Source organism: Perognathus longimembris, chromosome 14 (genome assembly GCF_023159225.1).
Source record: "Perognathus longimembris pacificus isolate PPM17 chromosome 14, ASM2315922v1, whole genome shotgun sequence".
NCBI classification, from domain to species: domain Eukaryota; kingdom Metazoa; phylum Chordata; class Mammalia; order Rodentia; family Heteromyidae; genus Perognathus; species Perognathus longimembris.
The window spans coordinates 41,810,784-41,833,492 of NC_063174.1; the positions used below are offsets into that span (position 1 = coordinate 41,810,784).

Below are 22,709 nucleotides of genomic sequence, written 5' to 3' on the forward strand. Positions count from 1 at the left end.
AGGTTATACACTCTGTTTGATTCCATTTACATGACACATGGAAATGACAAAATTATAGGAACTTTTGAACAGGGTAGACAGCAGAGGTTGAGGTCACTGGGTAAGGAAGGGAGTGACTGTGGTACAAAAGGACAGCATGAAAGGTCTGTGATGGAACTGTACTGTACTGTGTAATGGTCACATGAATCTACACATGATAAAACTGCACAGAACGAAATACATACAAGAAAAGAAAAAAGTTCAAGCAGTTGAGCACAAATATTTTAATAGTATGAAATGAGATTTTCATTAAGGGTTTATCTACAGTTCAAAGCTCACTTTTTATGAGGTGTCACATCCATGAAACCCTTTTAGGGACATACAATTCTGAAAGGCTATCACCAGAAGCTATGTAAACATTTCACCTAAGGGCAAAGAGAAAGTTCTGGATGTTTTCACAAGGAAACCCAAGGAGGACAATCAGTATGAAACAAGTTCAACATGGTCATACATTTCTTGGTAAAAGAACTAGAGTGAAAGCCCAAGCTGGGGTGTAAGTGGGAGAAGAAAGCAAACATGGTTCAAACAGATCACATGAGGAAACCCAGGACAAATGCAGGCTTTGGCATTATCTAGGTTACCTCTATTCTTTTTTCTTTTTTGTCATAGATGACTCTAATAATAACAATAGTCTTATTGTTGCAGAACCAGTCCAAATCCTACCAAGTTAAAAGGAAGTCCCTCACTGACTTTTGGGTATAGGTAGTACCCCATGTCCTCCCACACAAAGAGAGATCAGTTCTTGCAGGAAAGCTCCATTGTGCCTTGATGATGCTAGTGGTAGGATGGCATTGGATTAGGCCACACATGTTCCAGTGCTGTTCTGCTGACTGACAAACAAGTGGGGAGGAGACTGGGCCTCATTACTCAATTAACTTCTTGGCCTTGAAGAAGCGACGCAGGTAGAAGACCTGCCAGGTAGCTAGTCCGATGAGACAGAACATTGAAAAGATGCTGAAGTACAGGACCCGAGTGTTTGTTGACTCTAAAAACAAAAACATTGGAAATGTAATGAAGTGACCCTCATCAGATGGCTAATACGAACTACAGAGTAAATGATTAACTTCTACTGACCAGAAAGGCAATTGATTAATTCTATCCTGTCCCTAGTTTTAAGAGTAAAATTTTAGTTTTCAGATTTTTTTTTTAATAGCTGGGTATGGACATTATCCAAAAAGAAAAGTACTCATTACTTGACTTATGTAACTGTAACCCCTCTGTATATCACCTTTATAGTTAACAGTAAAAATAAATAAATAAATAAATAAAGCTGGGTGTAGTGGTGCAGGCCTGTGATCCCAAGGCTTGGGAGGAGAAGGCAAAGAACTGCTAGTTCAAAGCCAGACTTGGCTACATAGAGACATTAGCTCAAGAAACCAAGAGCTAGGGATGTAGCTCAGTGGCAAAGTGATTTCCTAGCATGCACAGGGCTTTGGGTGTGATCCCCAGCACTGAAAACAAAAGATAAAAACATACCAAGATTAGTGCTATCAATTTGCTAACCAGATAGGCCTAACTTAAAGAGAATATTGTCAGTGTATATCACAGGGAAAAAAAAAAATCATTCCTCATGAGAATCTAACAAGGCGTTCTACTCTTCAACAGCAATGACACTGAAGCAAGCAATTTTCTTTCCAGACACCACACCCTGCTTTTGCAAAACTGAGTAAAGGGTACACCAGAATTTAAAACTTGGGGACTTGTCTCCTTCCTGGTTCACTTATTGAGAAACATGTTGCCTTCCTCTCACCATTGGTGTCACGCATCTCCTCCTCCCGCTTCTTCATGTAGGCAAAATCATTAACGATAGATTCTGAAAGGTCTTCGAGACGTCGGAGTTCCACCTCTAATGGTTTGAGTTTCTCCACTTTTGCAATCTAGAAAAGAAAGGAATTAAGAACTCTTTTTCGAGGGGTGGGGGGAGGGGGAGAAACTGCTCTGGTAAAGAACACAAAGCAACATAGGAGTCTTTTTTTTTTTTTTAAACAAGTTTACTAAACTTAAATTCTTTCTTCCCTGTCAGTTATCCTAGCACATTTAACAATTTGGCTTTTTTTTTTTTTTTTTTTGCATTGGTGTTTGAAATCAGAGCCTCTACCAGGTAGGTGCACTGCTGCTTGAACTATGCCTCCAGCCCTGCTTTCCTTTTTTTTTCCTGCCAGTCCTGAGGCTTGAACTCACAGCCTGAGCACTGTCCCTAGCTTCTTTTGCTCAAGGCTAGCACTCTACCACTTGAGCCACAGCACCACTTCTGGCTTTTTCTGTTTGTGTGGTACTGAGGAATTGAACCCAGGGCTTCATGCATGCTAAGTAAGCACTCTACCACTAGGCCACATTCCCAGCCCCTACCCCCTGCTTTACTTTTTAAGATAAAAACATGAATTTATTTTGGCAGTAAGTTATTAACCATATTCTAGTCCTATTGAAATGAGGACATTTTCAATGCCTCAGCCCTAAAAAAAGTTCATTTTTATTTATAACTATGTTACAATTATATTGAGTAAAATAAGATCAAAATCACTTGAATGAGATGCTGGGATGAGATCCTTCAGTTGTGATGTAGATAACAATATGAGAGAGTGACTAGGAGTTTGGTAAAATCATGCTTTCATTATTTTTGAGATAGGGTCTCACTTTTGCCCAGGGTTGGCCTGGATTCTGATCTGCTAAGTATGCTTTCTATGCACGGGGATGACAAGGGCACGCTATAGAATTCTGGGTGGAAATGTGGGAAGGGGGTCTAGTAAACGTTTTGCCTGGGCTGGTCTTGAACCATAATACCATAATGCTCTTATACCCACTTCCAGAGTAGGTAGGATAACTAAGAAGAGTGAGCCAACAGCACTTAGTTTACAATTTGAATTTCTACCTTTCCATCTTAAGACTTTTCTAAAAATACCCCTACCCCACCCCCAACTTGAGCCCTGGGCATTGTCCCTGAGTTCTTTTGCTCAAGGCTAGTACTCTACCACTCAGAGCCCCAGCACCATTTCTGATTTCCTGATTAGAGATAAGAGTCTCAGGGACTTTCCCGCCTGGGATGGCTTGGAACTGCAATCTCAGATCTCCTGAAAAGCTAGGATTACAGGCATGAGTCACCAGTGCTAGTGTAAAAGTATTTTTAATTAAAATCTCTGTGGGGATGGGAATGTGGCTCAATGGTAGAGTGCTTGCCTAGCATGCACGAAGCCCTGGGTTTGGTTCCTCAGCACCACATAAACAGAAAAGGCCAGAAGTGAAGCTGTAGCTCAAGAGGGAGAATGCTAGCCTTAAGCAAAAAGAACCCAGGGACAGTGCTCAAGTTCTGAGTCCAAGCCCCAGGACTGGCCAAAAAACCCCCAAGAAACCCAAAACTCTTTATATTGGGATTTAAAAACAAATTTAAACCTCTTTATGCTGGGCATGGTGACAATCCTTGCACTTGGGAGGCAGAGCAGAAAGACTGAGAATAGATGAGGCTGACCTGGGCTAGAAAAGGAGACTGCCTGGTGCCAGTGGCTCATGCCTATAATCCTAGCTATTCAAGAGGCTGAGATCTGAGCATCACAGTTGACTTAACCAGCAAAATCAACCAACTAATCAGCAAAAAGTCAGAAGTGGAGCTATGGTTCAAGAGGTAGAGTGCTAGCTTTAAGCAAAAAAGCTTAATGACAATGCCCAGGCCCCAAGTTCAAGTCCCAGGATTAGCACAAAAGAAAAGGTGAGTGAGGTGCCAGACTTTGAAGTCAGGCCCCACCACGTGAACCCCATTTTAGAATCGAACCCTGAGCCAATCAGATTTGTACCTGTGTTCTAATCTTGCTTGCACAGCTGATTGTTGTAACCTTGTTCTTTGCCTTTATAAGCCCTGTGTAAACACAGCTCGGGGCTCCCTCCTAACCTCCGCTGTGTCGGTGGGTAGGACGAGGCCCGAGTTGGCAGCTCGTTAAATAAAGCCTTGCCTTGCTTTTGCATTTCGGAGTGTCTGAATCTCGGTGGTCTTCTTGGGGGTGGTCTTGCGACTTGGCACAACAGTGAGGAGAGGGAGGAGACTATCTCAAAAACCAATAATGATCACTGGGAATATGGCTTAGTGTTATAGTGCTTGCCAAGCATGCATGAAGCCCTAGGTTCAATTCCTCAATACCACATACACAGAAAAAGCCAGAAGTGTCACTGTGGCTTAAGTGGTAGAAAGAAGCTCAGGGATAGTGCCCAGGCCTTGTGTTCAAGCCCTCAGACTAGGGGCTGGGAATATGGCCTAGTGGTAAAGTGCTTGCCTCGAATACATGAAGCCCTGGGTTCGACTCCTCAGCACCACATATATAGAAAAAAGCAAAAAGTGGTGCTGTGGCTCAAGAGGTAGAGTGCTAGCCTTGAGCAAAAAGAAGCCAGGGACAGTGCTCAGGCCCTGAGTCCATGCCCCAGACTGGCAACAAAAACAAAACAAAAAAGCCCTCAAACTGGCAAAAAGAAAGAAAAAGAGAGCAAGAGAGCGAGAGAGAGAAAGAGAGAAAGAGAGAGTGAGTTAGTTTATACTTAAGTCTGGCACCAATGGCACATGCCAGTAATCCCTGTTAGTCAGGAGGCTAAGGTCTGAGGATCGCAGTTTGAAGCCAGCCCGAAACTTATTTCTAATTAACCACCAAAGAGCTGAAGTGAAGCTCTGGCTCAAGTGGTAGAACACTAGTCTTATAAAAACAAAATAAAATAAAACAAAACAACTCAGTGACAGCACCCAAGGCTCTGAGTTCAAGCTACAGTACCAGAACTAAAGCAAAACACAGCAATAAAAAACTGAGTTTGATATTTAATGTACATAAAAACATGGTAATGAATTTGCAATATACACTACATTTTACAATAAACACCTAAGCCTTTCTTTTCATTGGATGCACATTATCTTACATTTGTAAAATGTTGCACAGAGTTAATAATATGGCAGCTACAGAACAGCTTGTGTTGGCCTAATATTTAACCAGTGGTTATTTACTAAGCAAAATCTCCAAATGCTAGGTTTGACACAAACCTAGTGCATATAGTTGTTTGATTTCATGTAAGATGCAGGGGGGAAAAATTCGCCAGGAAAAACATATCAATACAAGAGATAATACACAAGCTGAACTTTAGTCTGTTTATTGTTTTCTTTCCTCTATACTTCGCCCTCCAAAGCCTTCTGAATGAGATAGTAGGAAGGCATTGGCCTGAAACTTCTTAGACATCAATTATTTCAGGCTCTCTAAATAGAAACTTAAAAGGAACTGGAAGTGAAACCAGCTAAAGCCTAAAACCCAAAAAGCATGACAGAATTAAGCCCAGTACTAATAAAGATGGTTAAACTGTAGATTATAGACAAAAAACAAAAAAAACCCTAATCTTTACAGTATTTTTTAGTGGCAAAAGCAACACATACATATGTTCTTAAATTCTTGCTAAAACTTCCAACTTGTGAGACTCTCCTTATTTTAAGACATCTTTTCATGTGTTGTTTTCAAGGACCAGTGATTCTGTATGGAAACTGGGAAGCTGAGAGAATCTGGTATCCATCATCTGGTAACAGAGACTGGCAAGTCTGAAACCAAGACTTGAATCTCACAAGTTAAAGAATAAATTGAAGTCTTCTGGTCTTGATTGTGGCAGCCTGTCAACTGAATTTATTGTCAACTGAATTTCCTCTGTTAACATTCCAAGTAAGACAGGGAGACAATTTTTTGATTCCTTTTCTAGGTAAGGCCAGCAAACCACTTTCAGCTCAGAAATTGCTACTAAAGATGGATCACTGACCCTCTGAACCTCTTTTAAGATTAAAAGGGACCAAAGTTGTTTAGCAGGATAGCTAAGGAAGATAGGAAACTAAGATGAATAAATATCAGAAGAGCTAGATTCAGACATTAGAACCAGAAAATAAAAACAAAAAGAAACAAAACACCCTAGCTCTCTCTCCCCAACTTATCTACTTTTAGATGTTAAGTTAGGAGAATAGAAGACATAAAGGGACTAATAACTACATCAGCCTTCTTTCAGATGTTAAAAATTGTACACTCTTTACAATGGGTAAAAGGATAGGGAACTATCCTTGGATCTCTAGTAAGCCTAGATAACATCTCCACCCTAGTACCCAGCTGAAAGTATTGTCTAAGGATTAGAGTATATTTTAAAAAGCATAAAGGCTACTGAGAAGAAGCACGTTTTGGGTCTTTAACTCCTTCTACTTTATCCTATTACACTAAAACAGATCCTTTCTAACACACATACACACACAAAACACACACACACACACACACACAAAAACCCCAAGACAAGCTATAATAACTAAGCCAGAAGGACTGGGCTAAGTTTTAGTTTATCTGACTAGTAAAGTTTGACTCATAAACTTTGTAGCTTTCTTTCCTACTGTTATTCATCTAGTTTTTCAAGGTTAAAATGTAAAATAAGTCCTGGTAAATATTCTCAAACTCAATATTCAATATATTACAGCCATACAAAAAGCTTAAATAATCAAGCCAGGCACTGGTGGTTCATGCCTGTAATCTTAGCTACTCAGGAGGCTGAGACCTGAAGATCGTGGTTCGAAGCCCTGGGCAGAAAAGTCTATGAGACCCTTATCTCCAATTAACCACCAAGAAATTAGAAGTGCAATTATACACAGCTCAAATGGTAGAGCACTAGCCTTAAGCAGAAAAGTAAAAAAGCCAAACAAGAGCTCAAGGCCTTGAGGTCAAGCCCCAGGATGGGGGAAGGGGAATGGTATATACACACATACTACCTAAAAGACAGACTTCAGTATCAAAATCCCCAGGCTGTTGTTCTGCTCTTCTAAACCTTTGATTTAATGCTCAAATTATCTTCAAGAATGACAGATTATACATGTTTCCTGAAGACAGGTCAGTATTCTAGTCTACTTCTCTCTTTCATGGCAGTAAGCATGCTGTGTTTTATCTTGATAAAGGCAAAGTTCTCCACTAGGGGGTGGTACTTGCCTGAGGAATGTGTACCTTAAGAACTAACTCAAAGGGTGGAGCTAGACTTTGTTTTACAAATGAGGAAACTAAAGTTGCTTAATTTTTGAGTGGCAGACCAAAACTAGTAGTACCATATAGTCTCTTGAGCCCCTACCCAGTCATCAAACCTTTAGCCTCAAAAAGGTCCTGCTGTAAAAATTCCAGAACGGAATCCTTGACTTCCAGAGCATACAGCATACTCTCAGCTCTACCCAAATCCTTCACTGGCAGCCTCTTCCCTAAAGCCCTACGTACTTGGACTGCACCACACAATTAATAATCACACACTGTCACATTCACAAGCTGTTTTGTCTGTGTGTGTGTGTGTGTGTCACTCTTGAACTCAGAACCTGGGTGCTCTCCCTGAGCTTTTGTGCTCAAAGCTAGCATTCTTATCACTTAAGCCACAGCTCCACTTTAACTTTTTGGTGGTTAACTGGAGATCAGTCTTGCAGACCTTCCTGCCTGGGCTGGCTAGGATGACAGATGTGACCAGCAACTGGCTGTATTGACTTTTTAAACCTTCCCTCTTATAGTTTAGCTCTTGAACTTAAGGAAATTAACATGACTTACAACTTACATAGTCCTAAATACCTGGTACATGAGACCCACTGCCTAGAGAAAGCTCTCTACTACAGTAGATATCTACCATTCTCACAGGTAGTAAATGCAATTCTCATAGGTATGCTTGAAAAAGTTAGAAATTACATCTGTACATCTACAATGCCTACCACATATCAGTAACTCTTCCTAAACTGTGTTCAGATCTGCCACTGTAAGGATGAGAACCTAAACAGTTTGGTTATACTTAACTACCAAGGAGAGTTGCTAACTCTCAAAACAAAAACAAGAACCTTCCTAAAACCTGAGTGTGAATCAACGTCTTGAGATTCCCTAGATTTTTTTTTCTTGAATTAGGATTCATGAGAGAAGCTTCTTGCTACAAGGCCAAATTCAGTCCAATTAGTTTTCTACCTCCATTGCCCCCTATAACAGATCTTACAAACTCAAAGACAGCAATAAGTGTGAAAAACATTTAGCCTAAATTCATCAAGGTAAAGAGGGTCAAGCAACATCCAAGAACAAATCTAGTGGCCTCTGGGGAAGGGGGAATGACATATGAGTCACAAGCCTATTCAGGAGTTTAGAAGGTCAAGAGGGTGCCCAAATAAGTCTTAGATAATACTCTCAATCTTAGAGATAAATGAAATTTAGAAAAAACTTTTCTTAACTTATGGCTACTTGGTAGTTTTCAGAATGGGTAAGAGAAAGGAGCTCAAATCTATTGGGTGGACTATGTGTCACATGCCTCATTTATGTCTTTTCATTTAATGTATGCCAAAAAAGGGATTCTGGATCTAGTACATGAAAAGAGAGTTCCTTCCTCCTAAGGGCATTCAGAGGAATACAGCTTTTAGAAAAGTCTTTGGCTGTGGCTCTAACTAGGGCAATGGTTTTGCAAATGGCAGACTAATAGAACCCATAGGCAAAACAGAACTTTATTCCCTTGGAACAACCTGAGGGACATACAGAAATTAGGAGTTAGAGAATGTGTGCTCTTCTTTGTGGGAAAGTAACTGCTTGCCTTCCCTCAACTACACAATCAGATTTAAGTCCCTGGAAACAGTTACTACAGCTGGAGGCATGGCTCAAATTATAAAGCATCACTCATGAGTGAAAAAACTGAGCAAGTCTCAGTATAATGGCACCCATGAAAAAATGGCTAGAATCACACAGTGAATCTAACAGATGCCTCCCATTCTGTAGAGGAAGAACAAGGCAGTAGTCAGAAGTCCTTAAAAATACAACACTGAGACTCAAAAGTGTTTATTTCTGGGGACATAAATATTCTTTCTCTTTTAAGAATTCAAGCTACAAGATGTGTGTGTGTGTGTGTGTGTGTGTGTGTGTGTGTGTGTGTGTGTGTGTGTGTGTGATGGGACTTGAACTCAGGGCCTGGACACTGTCCCTGAGCACTTTTGCTCAAGGCTAGTGCTCTATCACTTTGAGCCACGTTGCACTCCCAAGCTTTTGGGAGCGTTAATTGGAGATGAGAGTCTCACAGACTTTCCTGCCTATGCTGGCTTTGAAGCACTTCAGATCTCAGCCTCCTGGGTAGTCAGGATTATAAGCATGATCCACCAGCACCTGGCAAGATTTTAAGCTTCTTCATAACATGTAAAATATCTACCAACTAGTATCATTTCATATTCGTATTTTGTTAATATTTCATATGCACTAATTAAATCTCCATAACGTTTTAGCTAGATACTGTGGTACTGTGTCTAGCTATTAAGACACTGATTATATTGGGCATGGTTGCCAATACCTGTAATCCCAACACTTGGGAGGCTAAGGAAGGAGAACTGGAGTTCAAGGCCAACCTAGACTACAGAGTTACAAGCCAGTTGGAGTACACAGTGAGACCCTGATTCAACAACATCAAATACACTGACTGTTACTGAATTTTATAGGAGTATGCAAGGATTTGAGGACTACAACTCACATATATGAGGAACAGATGTGTGGATGTGAAGAAAATTCATGTGCTGCCTTCTGGAGTAGTAATGCCAAAGTGTCCTAATGCTTTGGGGATAAAGGCTTTCCATTATCTTAAGGGCCTAAAATCAAGTGCCTCAAATACTACATATTAGCTTAGTGCACTCTGGCTCTTAATCAGTGAAGAAAACATTTCCATTATCCATGTTTTTGTCAGAGGCTCAGGGACAATTTACAGCTATTTCTAAGCAAGGTTAAAGAAAGCCTAGTCATAGATTGAGGAAAAAAAGCTGTTCTTTGGCCCAACTTCTCTGCCTCAATCTGGTCTGCTGCTAGAGACTGGAAGGACGGGACATTAAACAGCAGTGGAGACAAACTCTTGGTTAGGAAGCAGAACCTCAAATCTGTGTTGTAACCATGTGCATAAAGAAAAGCTGAGGACGTGCCAGACAGCCAAAGCAGGAAGCAGGCAAAGGAAGCGATGTAGTTTCCTTTCTATTAGGGATTCCCCTATGGGTGAAGCATAAGGTCAAAAAAAATATATAGCCTTTCCCAGTAAGCCCAAAGATTAGAGAAATTCTGGGAGGTATAGAGGTTTGAAAATGTTAAATGAAGCAGGATGTATTTTATTTCAGTAGCAGAGTACTTGACTAAAATGTGATATGACAGTGATGTCCACATCATTCTTTATGCAAAGCAACCATGATGCCAAAAGTTTTGAATGGTACAGGTAGGTCTCAAGTTTAATAGTGCATCATGTGCTCTACTATTTAATATATAAGCCTTAAAGATAGCTGCTAGGTTGAAGAATGTTTACAACAGGTGAAATTCATATAGTAGAAGGCAATGATTGCCTATTTATATGAGTTGTGATATGCTCTGGGCACTTGTTTAGAGATGGTTCATAGATGGGAAGAGCAGCAGTAACCACACAGAAAATAATTTTACCTATTCTTGCACCTCATTAACTGTATTTTTTCTTGGTACTTTATTGTACGACAGCATTTTAACATACATTACTTAAATAACTAAGAGTCTTCAGTCATCAAGATTTTAAAAGATTTTTCAATTTATTCTTTTGTTTACCAAATTAAGAGCCTCTCTTACTTGATTTCTCTTAATTAAATTAGCCTAGAAAAGGAAGCCATTTAAAATCTCTACCAGGAATTATCATCTACTCAGTACTGTACCACTTGCTCCTATTTACTGATTCCAATTAACTCATATCAAGTTTCATTCAACTGACCTCCTGAACAAGGAAAATGAAAGAGAGAAAAGACCCAAAAAGTTATAATGTAAGGCTACTTCCTGTAGTAGAATAACCAAACACTTGAAATCTTCTTCCAAAGTCCTGACCAAAGACAGCAATTTCTCCTATTCTACCATTCTTAGAAAATCGTCTTCAATCACTTAAGCTTCCTTTATTTATTTAGTTTACACCTTACAAAAGATATAACATTCCCGATACCTCACTTCTCCTTCATAATCTCAAGGACTATTTGGTGGAATAAAAAACAACCTATTTATTATCTTTCTGTAAGCATCAAGTCTCGTTTTAAATTGTTCTTGTAGTTATTAAAAGATATTCACTTGATGAGCCATTTTTTTGCCTCTCAACTAGTCAAAAAAAGGGTTTCCTCTTGTCCCAAGCACACTTCTACATCAGTCACTCAGATACCAGTTATTATTACTCTATAATAGTTCTTAGTCAATATCAAATTTCTATTCATCATCACTGTCTCTCATCTCTCTATTCATCATCACTATTTCTCATCTCTAATAGGGTTTGTGTCTTCATCTTACAAAGTCTGGAATTACTTTAAATGGCATTTTTATTAGCATATATTAATCGTATGAAGGGTAGTTTCACTGAAACATTGCCACATACATACAATGAATCCTGATCAACTCCACTACACCTTCTTAACTCTAATAGGTTTCATTATATTATCATAATGCAAATGAACTATTTTGATACAAGGTATTTTTGATTATCAACACTTCTCAAAGGCAGTATTATTGCTTAACTTTAAACAGGGCTGAATCCATGACCTACAGGAAAACCTTGTATCTCCCTAAGCTGTTGGTTCTGAGGAAAGAAACCTCAGGAACTAAAAACAAAGTACTCATTTTTTTTTTTTTTTTTTTTTTGCCAGTCATTGGGTTTGAACTCAGGGGCTATCCCTGAGCCTCTTTGTGCTCAAGGCTAGTACTCTACCACTTGAGCCACAGCACCACTTCCAGCATTTTCTGTTTATGTGGTACTTAGGGATTAAACCTAGGGCTTCATGAATACTAGGCAAGCATTCTACCACTGAGCCACATTCCCAGCCCCAAAGCATTCCTCTTTACTTTGGATATTACTAACATGCCAGTAGACTTTAGCTTTTAGAAACTGTAGCTCAGGGCTGGGACAGGGCTCAGGCCCTGAGTTCAAGCCCCAGGGCGAGAGAGAGAGAGAGATTGAGAAAGAGAGAGAGATTGAGAAAGAGAGAGAGAGGGAGGGAGGGAGAGAAAGAGAGAGAGAGAGAAAGAAATTGTAGCTCAGGAGGAGTGAGATCTGAGGATCAAGATTCAAAGCCAGTCAAGGCTAGAAAGTCCATGAGACTTTCTAATTAACTCTCCCCTCCCCCACCCCAAAAAAGCCAAAAGTGGAGCTATGGCTCAAGTGGTAGAGTGCTAGCCTTGAAGTGCCCAGGCTGAGTTTAAGCCCCATGAGCAGCACCAAAAAAAAAAAAAAAAAGTAGCCATGACTATCTGGGCTCAGCACCCATAAGATCTAATGGCATATGCATGAGTGCTTATACTGAGACTTGTTCTGAGCATAGCCAGAATTACTGTTCAAGCCTGTTAATACAGCTTTTTGTGTCACTAAGATCACAGCTGGCTATCACTATTGCTGAGAAAGCCATAGCCTTCTGGGCAAAGACTAGCCTGCTGACCTTATTAGGTCACATAAGCTTCATACACTAGCACAAGACTGCCACCTCTGGATGTAAAAGCAGCACATACCTCTTCATAATTTTTTGCCTCCACTCCATGCTTCATATCTAAGATCACGAGTTGGTCAGGTATCCGCCCTGTTCCTGAGAAAGAAATCAAAAGATTCATTGTACAGAATACTTAAAATTCCGGGAAATCACCCGCCTACCCTCCCTCTTCCAAACCCTATCTTCTCAATAAAGGGAAAAAGCTACAACTCCTCCCCCTACTCAGCAGCAGAAAATTCCTGGCTCAGACTGAAATCACAAACATTCCAGACAATGCCTCTATCTGTGTGGGTGCGGGAAAGCAAGAACACACTGCTGGCAGACAACTCTTGAGCAGGCACACAAGATACTGCAACTGGTGCTACAGAGGACTAGAACAGGAGAAAACACATGGGCTTACTGCACTGAAACTGTCACACAGATCAATAGTGGACACAAATATACGTTGAAAATACACATTTCCACATCTGAAAAGAATGCCGTCAAATTCTGAAAAAAATCTGAAAATCTGAATGTCATTGAATCACTCAAATTTGAGTATCTGCAAAGTTTGCATTTACTTAATAGAATCTTCAGAATTGCAAACAGGTTTCTTGAGATCTTAGCACTCTGGAGGCAGAGCAGCAGGAACATGACTTTGAGGCCAGCCTACACTACATAGTAAGACCTTGGCTCAAGAAGAGAGGAGGGCTGGGAATATGGCCTACTAGCAAGAGTGCTTGCCTTGTATACATGAAGCCCTGGGTTTGATTCCCCAGCACCACATATATAGAAAATGGCTAGAAGTGGCGCTATGGCTCAAGTGGCAGAGTGCTAGCCTTGAGCAAAAAGAAGCCAGGGACAGTGCTCAGGCCCTGAGTCCAAGGCCCAGGACTGGCAAAAAAAAAAGAGTAAAGAAAATACAGATTTTAGCTATTATTCCACATTAATTCAAACATTCTTATCAATGTGTGATTAAAATGTTAAAAGGGTTATTCCCACTAACATCTTTTAAAAGTTTAAGAAAAAAAATTAAAAAATAAGTTCACAGTAAGAGTACAATTCGCAGATCCTTTTCCAGCTCAATATGCTAGAGGGTTTTCATGGGCTTGCATGACATGTGCCACCCTCAGTCCTTGTTACAACATAGACCTAGTTATCTGTTTGATGTTAAAAAAAAAAAAAAGGTACAATTCTTAAAAGGTGCCGGTGGCTCACACCTGTAGTCGTAGCTACTCAGGAGACTGAGATCTGAGGATTGCTGTTCATAGCCAGCCCAGGCATAAAATCTGTGAGATTTGTATCTCCAATAAACTACTCAATACGACTCAAAGCCTGAAGTAGCACTGTGGCACAAATGGTAGAACACTTGCCTTGAGCACAAAAAGAAGCTCAGGGACAGAGCCCAAGCCCTGAATACAAGCCCCAGGACCAGCCAAAAAAAAAAGAGAGAGAGAGTACAATTCTTAGGGATGTTTCATAGAAGTGTCAATTTGAAACAATAGTGCCAATAATGTAGTATTCATATTAGAAAAATTGACTTAATTTACCTTGATAAAGGGAAATCTAATCTTAAGTCATCAGGCAGGAGAAAGGAAAAGAGTATAGGTATTTCAGATACCTGTTGAGCTGCAATTTCCTCATGCATGCTAGACCCTGCACAACTTACCTATACTCTCAGACCTCCACAAGCCTTCAAACAAAACCAAGTACCCACAGCAGTCTTCTTCAAATCAAGATGGACAATCCTGACTATGATATAACCCACAGAAGATAAAAGCTTTTTCTTTCCTTCCTCATGTACAAAGTGTGAGGACTTGGAGGTATAACAAATGGTAAAGGCACCATCCTAGTAAGCACAAGGCCAAGGCCCTGAATTCAAACCCCAATATGGAGGGGTGTATGATTGAGAAGCTAGTAGTTCCCACCCCCTACTCTGTTCAAGTGACCATTTATGATCTAAGAGTCCTCTGTCTCCCTGTTTGTTAAAGGCCCAGTTTCAGCATTTTTCAAGCCCAAATGAAACCACTAAGCGACAGAGCGCTGGCTGGTCTGAGTCTAAACTATACAGTCTCTTGTATAGAACAGTCAGCTCATACTCTCAGCTGACATCATTAAAACCATTCCAGTAATATCTCTTTATGAATTTGCCTGGCAAAGAGATTATCTTTTTATTTTATTAGAGTAGTTTTAGGTACACAACAAAACTGAGAGGATCGGGCTGGGAATATGGCCTAGTGGCAAGAGAGCTTGCCTCGTATACATGAAGCCCTGGGTTCGATTCCCCAGCACCACGTATATAGAAAACGGCCAGAAGAGGCGCTGTGGCTCAAGTGGCAGAGTGCTAGCCTTGAGCAAAAAGCAAGCCAGGGACAGTGCTCAGGCCCTGAGTCCAAGGCCCAGGACTTGCAAAAAAAAAAAGAAGAGAGGATCGATTTCCTCTTTTTCCTTATCCCTACACATGCATTACTTCTCCTTTTGTCAACATCTGCTACCAGTGCCGTGAGTGTTACAAATGATGAAACACATCATTATTCCCCCAATCCCACTGTTTACATTAGGTTCCTTCTTGGTGTATACCCCAAATTTGAGGTTAGAGAAACATATCTACCATTACAGTGTCATACAAAATATTTTCATTGTTCTAAAAACCCTGTGCTCTAAGCTGTCATTCTTGCTCCATCTTATTTCACCTACACAAACTTTTGAGAAATGCTCTGAAGCTACAAGGTATCAGGTCTCTATACGAGAATACATAAAAATACAAATTGAAACTATACCTGACTATAGTAGGAAGCACTAGAGTTAGAGAAGATGCTTAATCCATACAAACATTCTGATTTCTTACCCTTGCTCTCAAAACACACTTCAAACATATCATAATCTTCAGTAGTAAAGGCAAACTTTCCCTTAGATGCATCTTCCTTGGAGTACAGAATATGGCCAGCAGAATCTGTGATCTAAAATGAAAAAGTAAGTAAGTATAGTCAGCAAGTAACACTGAGGAAGGTTATTTGCAGAAACTGAAAGTTTTAGTGATTAAAAAAGTCAACAGCTCTCTGCAGGATAAGTATGTTCCGGCCATCCCCAAGGATAGGAACGGGATTGGAAAATAAAATAAAACCCAAATAATAAATTTCACTCATTCAAACAACCTACCTATTGCTGTTACAGGATACCTTACCACAGCAACAAATATCAGGCCAATGATCTACCCAATTACTTGTATTTATTGGAGCAAGACTAGGGATAGAGAAGGACTTAGATCGCTGATAGTAAGGGGGGGGGCGGGGGGGGGGCGGGGGCGGAAGGAAACATGCTTACAGAAGACCATCTCTGGGCTCGGAATGTGTCTTAGTGGTAGAGTGCTTGCCTAGCATGCACATAGCCCTGGGTTGATTCCTCAACTCCACATAAACAGAAAAGGCTGGAAGTGGTCTGTGGCTCAAGAGGTAGAAGGCTAGCCTTGAGAAGAAAAAAAAGCAAGGGATAGTGCTCAGACCCTGAGTTCAAGCCCCAGGATTGGCTGGGGGGAGAGGGGGAGAAGACCATCTCTACGGCAGGTCTATTTCCATAAACTTCACATTAGTTACATCAATGGCACATAGAGTGGAAGCAAGGGGGTATGGGGGGAGGTGTCCTAAAAAATCTATCTTTGGCTTCCAAATTATCATTCCTTCCTTGTAGATTTTTCTCAGCTTCAGTTCTTTAAACTTAAACAGCTCCATTTCTAAAGAATGGACTATTAGGACATACGAAGGGGCACAGAATTTTAAGTGAATGCCACATATAAAACATGGGTATGACCTGATATTTTTTTCTTTTTGTGCCTGTCCTGGGTTTAAACTCCAGGCCTGAGCACTATCCCTGAGCTTTTCTGCGCAACACTAGTAGTGCCATAGCTCAATTTCTCGATTTGGTGGTTGTTTTTGTGTGTGTGTGTGGTTAATTGGAGATAAGAGTCTCAGCGACTTTTCTGACAGAGCTAGCTTTGAACCTACATCCTTTGACCTCAACCTCCTGAGTAGCTAAGATTATAAATGTGAGCCACCCATACCTGGCTGTGACATAGTCATTTCTAGCTGAGAGCATCTGCTATCTGAACAAAAGGCCTATTTCACTAGGTGCCAGTAGTTCATGCTAGTAATCCTAGCTACTCAGGAGGGTGAAGTTTTGGGATCCTGGCTCTAAGCTAGCCTGGGTAGATAATTCAAAAGTTTCTTATCTCCAATTAACCACTAAAAAGCCAGAAATGGAAGAGTGACTTAAGTGGGAAAGAACCAGCCTTGAGCAAAAAACCTAAGCAAGAGCATGAAGCCCTGAATAGGAGGTTGGGGGAGGCATATTTCATCACCTAAGACAGGAAATTACTTTGCAATAGAAAGCAGTGGCTTTGTTATGTTAAGCCAGATGTTCTAATACTATTTGTTAAAAATAGAATTCTTTTATAAATGAAAATTTAAAATTGAAAATTTAGTACTACATTTAAGTTATGTATTTATAAATACTAACAGTACTTAGTTATGAATGGTAAGAGATTGCCTTTTCTTTGTATGTGTGGGGAAGGGAGGGGTGCGCGTACCCCAGTACTGGGCCATGAACTTAGAGCCTCATGCCCTTGCTTGGCTTTTTCACTCAAGCTGGTGTTCTACCACTTGAACCACACCTTGGCTTCTGGCTTTTGGCTTAATTGAAAATAAAAGTCTCACAGTCTTTTCTCTCCAAACTGGCTTGGAACAGAGATCCTCAGATCTCAATGTCCTGAGTAGGACTACAGTGTTAGCTTACCAGTGCCTGTTTTTTTTTTTTTTTTACTTTCCACAACAACATATGTCAAACGTATGGACAAAAGTAGTATTTAATTTTTTTTAAGTTCCATAATAACTAAAGAAAATTATCGCTGATAAATTTGAAAGGATGTGTTAATAAAAAGGTTTTATGACACATCTTCTAAAATTTCTAATAGCAGTTAATATAGTATTTTCTGTCACCCAAAAGAATTTATTTATCAAATATTTAAAATATCTAGATCTACGTTGATCACTGGTTCCAAAGAATAAGTAAGAAAGTTCTCGTCTTCAAACTAAGACTATTGTCCTACATGAGGAGAGGGATAAAAAACAGGACTTTTGTTTTGGTTTTGAGTTGTATTTGCCTGATGATTAGTGAGGTTGGGCTCCTTTTTCTCAATTGGCTGTTTGTATGAGGCAATAAAATGCTAATTAAATTGATTTTGGTAATCATTTTACAATGCATATAAAAGCAGCAAGTTGTTTACTTTGAATATATGTATTTATATATAAAATTTCTTTTGAATAAATATATATACATATATATATATAAAATTTCTTTTTGCCAGTCTTGGGGCTTGAACTTAGGGCCTGAGCACTGTCCCTGGCTTCTTTTTGCTCAAAGGTAGCATTCTACCACTTGAGCCACAGTGCCACTTCTGGCCTTTTCTGTTTATGTGGTGCTAAGGAATTGAACTCAGCGCTTCATGTATGTTAGGCAAGCACTCTACTGCTAAGTCACATTTCCAGCCCACAATTTCTATTATCAATTATACCAAGTGAAATGAAAAAAAAAAAAAAGAGTGCTCTACTAAAGATATGGACAGATACCATGTTATGGAGGGTCAGAAAATACTTGGCAGTAACATACATTGGGTCTTGAAGGATGAATCTTAACCAAAGGAAGAATAGGAGTAAAGACATTCAGGGTAGAGGAGATGGCAAATATGAAGTCAAGTGGAATGCCAGAAGTCAAGAGAGACACACTCTTTGGATCCTTTAACTCAGTACAAATCAGAGAGCTGAGTCCTCCCATGTGAAACAACATTATCATCCTCACCTTGAGAGATCAGCAAGCAGCCACAAGGTTAAAGACCTTGAAGTCAGTAAGAGCTACATAATCTATAAGGGAAAAGTTAGCTCTAAAGATACTTTTTCTGAATAATCAAAAAGAAAGACTATAAAAAAGGACTAATGGAAAACATTGGCTAACACATATTAAAACAAGGTAAACAGGTCTGAGAATTAATCAAATACCAAAGTAATGTGAGGTCACCAGTGTTGTACCACTCTTCTTTTCTTCAGATCAGCTCACCTATTCTGGCACTCACTTTCCTACTCCCATAGCCCACAAATGTAATTACAACTCTTAAGAGCACACACATGCACACACGTTTTACCTTAAGGAAAGGAGTCTCTAGATCATAAATGTACTTAAATGCAAGTCATAAACTCTTATTAGGACACTGGTTAAAAAAAAAAGCTTCCTGGAGTGCTTGGCAAAATTAATGTAAGAAATTTGTCACATATTTTGAATGACTTCAGAACAATCCATACCTCCAACTAATATACAGGAGGAGCAAACCTTGCTTAAACTGTCCTCTTCCAAGTTGCATAGAACTGAAATCACCAAAGAATCATTTACTTTATGTCACCTGAAAAATTATTAGTGGTTCATTCTAGGAAGGAGATGTAACTGAACTATTAGAGGTTGCAAGCAAAGGACTCACACTGTAGCTTTCTATCAGAAAACTTATCTCCCAGAAACTGTGTCAAAATATTTATATAGGGGCTGGGAATATGGCCTAGTGGCAAGAGTGCTTGCCTCCTATACATGAAGCCCTGGGTTCGATTCCTTAGCACCACATATATAGAAAAGGCCAGAAGTGGTGCTGTGGTTCAAGTGGCAGAGTGCTAGCCTTGAGCAAAAAGAAGCCAGGACAGTGCTCAGACTCTGAGTCCAAGATTCAGGACTGGCAAAATAAATAAATATAAAAAATTAAAGAAATATTTATATGGATATTTGAAAATCCAGGTAGGCAACTTGACAACTAACCTTTTATGTTGGGCCGGGTCACTTGGGACTGTTGGGAGATTCTAACATATCCTACCTACCTACCTGTTTTCTACCTAGTTCCTGTAACCTCACAGATATTTAGTAACAAAACTATATTAATCTTATGGGGAAAAAGTAATAGGTAACAGCCAGATGGCAGTGATGTATATCTATAATCACAATTATTTAGGAGGCAGATATTTGAAGTCATCCCAAACAGACAAATTCATGAGACTTATCTCCAATTAAACATCAAGATGCTTGAACTGCAGATGTGGCTCAAATGGCAGAGCACCAGCATTGAGCAAAAAAGCCACAGGTGGCATTGTCCAAAAAGAAATGTACTCTACCCAACTGATATAACTATAATCCCTCTGTAAATCACCTTTATAGTAACAATACAATTTTTTAATTAAAAAAAAAAAAGCTAAGTGAGAGAGTGAGCCTGAGATCAATCTCCAGTTCTGGCATGTGCACACACACGCTTAAACATACACACATACACACACACACAGAGTTTTATCTTTTCTCTTATATGTGAATGCCAGACATAAAATATACACATACCACTGATTTACCACACACCAGTGACTTATGCCTGAAATCATAGCTATTCAGGAAGCTAAGAGCTGAGGAACAAGGTTCAAAGCCAGCATAGGCAGGAAAATCTGTGAGACTCATTTCGTTACTCACCAAAAAAGCTGCAAGTGAAGCTGTGGTTCAAGTGGCTGGAGCACTAGCCTGGAGCACAAAAGTCCAGAAACAGTATAGTATCTAGTGTCCACGCACCCCACTCTTATTCAATATGGTACTAGAATTCCTAGCCAGATGAATAAGGCAAGAAAAATAAGAGATTCAAATAGGGATGGAAGAAGTAAAACTATTCTTTGTTGCAGATTATATGATCCTATACTTAGCAGAATCTACAAACTCTACCAAAAAAAAAACTTCTAGACCTAGTAAACACCTTCAGAAATATAGCAGGATATAAAAATAATTCCCAAAAATCTGTAGCCTTGGGGATGGGAGAGAGCAAAGGAAGGAGTGACAATGTCCAAAAGAAATGTATTATTACCTGACTTATGCAACTATAACCCCTCTGTACATTACCTTAATAATAATAATGTTTTTACTCTGTAGCTATTCTATATACCAATAACAGGCTAAGAAAGAAATTAGGAACATAAATCCATTCACAGTAGCCTAAAAACAAGAAAACTCTTGAAAATAAAGAAGTGAAAGACCTCTACAAGAAAGACTACAGTCCTGCCAGGTGCCAGTGGTTCTGTAATATACTCAGGAGGCTGAGATGTTAAGATCATGGTTTGAAGCTAGCCTGGGCAGAAAAGTCTACGAGACTTTTACCTCTAATTAAACAGCAAAAAGCCAGAAATTGAGTGACAGAGTGCCAACCCTGAGCATAAAAGCTAAGGGAAAGTGCAAGGCTCTGAGTTCAGGCTCAAATATTAACATGAAATTAAAACTATTTTTGCTTTTTGTGGTTACCAAAAAAAAGCAGGGTGTCAAAAATTGTGGTCTTAGGCTGGGAATATAGCCTAGTGGCAAGAGTGCTTGCCTCCTATACATGAAGCCCTGGGTTCAATTCTCCAGCACCACATATATAGAAAATGGCCAGAAGTGGCGCTGTGGCTTAAGTGGCAGAGTGCTAGCCTTGAGCAAAGAGAAGCCAGGGACAGTGCTCAGGCCCTGAGTCCAAGCCGCAGGACTGGCCAAAAAAAAAAAAAAAAATGTGGTCTTAAAGAAAGAAATCAAAGAAGACATCAGAAGACAAAGGACCTTTTATGTTCATGGGTTGGCAGAACCATTATCATGAAAAACAGCCATACTACCAAAAACAATCAATTCAATGCAATACCCATCAAAGCCACAGAAATAGGAAAAGCAAATTCATATGGAAGCATAAAAGGCTCCAAATAGTAAAAGCAATTCTGAGTTTAGGAAAAAAAGCACAGCTGGAGGTATCATAATATCAGAATTCAAATTATATCACAGAGTCATCATAACAAAAACAGCTTGGTAACTGGCACAAAACATACCTGAAGACCAATGAAACAGTATAGAAAACAGTAATAAAAACAACACTGCTAAAGCCAACTGATTTTTTTTTAACAAAGGAACCAAAAACACACTGGAGAAAAGACAGCCTCTGGGCTGGGAATGTGACTTAGCAATAGAGTACTTGCCTAGCATATAGGAAGCCCTGGGTTTGATTCCTCAGCACCATATAAACAGAAAAGACAGCCTCTTCAACAAATGGTACTGGGAAAGCTGGGTATTGCAGGACTTCACTTGCCTTGTACAAAAATCAAAGAAGACTGAAATTTAAAATCTGGAAAATATAGGAGAAACTCTTAAAGTTTCAGACAATGATTTTTTCTTGTCTGAATGCGAATTCAGAACTTGGAGGATAGGAGCTAGAACTGACAAATGGGACTATATTAAAGAGTTTCTGCACCACAAAAGAAACATCAACCAGAGCCCAGTGAGAACCCACAGAACTGGAGAAAATATTCACTAGCTATTCAAAAGATAAAAGATTAATATCCAGGGGCTGGGAATATGGCCTAGTGGCAAGAGCGCTTGCCTCCTACACATGAAGCTCTCGGTTCGATTCCCCAGCACCACATATATGGAAAACGGCCAGCAGGGGCGCTGTGGCTTAGGTGGCAGAGTGCTAGCCTTGAGCGGGAAGAAGCCAGGCCCAGGACTGGCCAAAAAAAATAAAAATAAAAATAAAAAGATTAATATCCAGAAGATACAAAGCACTAAAAAAAATTGAGCAAAAGAACCAAAAAATCCAACAAATAAATAGGCAAGTAACCTGGACAGTTTACAAATGGCTAAGAGACTTGAGGAAATGTTCAATATCCTTAGCCACAAAGGGAATCCTGTAAATGAAAACCACACTAATGTCTCATCTCATCCCAGTCAGAATGGAAGCCATCAAGAAAATAAACAACAAATGCTGGTGAGAACGTAAAGGGAAAAGGAACCCTCATAACACTGTTGGTGGGAATGTTAACTAACGTAACTATGGGAATCACTATGGAAGTCAATAAACTAAAAACTTCTCAGATGATCCTACCATACCACTTGGGGCATATATCAAAAGAAAAATAAATGAATATGTAAGAAATATGTAAGAAAGACATTTGTGCTGGGCACCAGTGGCTCATACCTGTAAATCCTAGCTACTCAAGATCTTAGGATCTTAGATCTTAGCTACTGAGATCTTAGGATTGCAGTTCAAAGCTAGTCGGGGCAAGAAAGTGTGATACTCTTACCTCCAATAAACTACTCAGAAAAGGCTGGAAGTGGTACAAAGATCAAGTGCTAAAGCCCTAGCCTTGAGCAC

At 39.7% G+C, this 22,709-nt stretch overlaps 1 protein-coding gene and 1 non-coding gene across 2 annotated transcripts in view; one reads left to right on the forward strand and one right to left on the reverse strand.

Moving 5' to 3' along the window:
- Nucleotides 1-248: 248 nt before the first annotated feature.
- Tmed10 (transmembrane p24 trafficking protein 10) overlaps nt 249-22,709 on the reverse strand; it is a 34,673-nt gene continuing 12,212 nt past the window's right edge. The window contains exons 2-5 of the mRNA XM_048362312.1: nt 15,336-15,447; nt 12,531-12,604; nt 1,790-1,916; nt 249-1,024 (exon numbers count right to left, since the gene is read on the reverse strand). Coding sequence (XP_048218269.1) covers nt 903-1,024; nt 1,790-1,916; nt 12,531-12,604; nt 15,336-15,447 — 435 coding nt within the window. The 3' untranslated portion in view covers nt 249-902. The remainder of the gene's footprint in view (nt 1,025-1,789; nt 1,917-12,530; nt 12,605-15,335; nt 15,448-22,709) is intronic.
- On the forward strand, nt 13,557-13,657 carry LOC125363712. The gene has a single exon (XR_007213304.1). It is a non-coding gene; the product is annotated as a small nucleolar RNA U13 (small nucleolar RNA).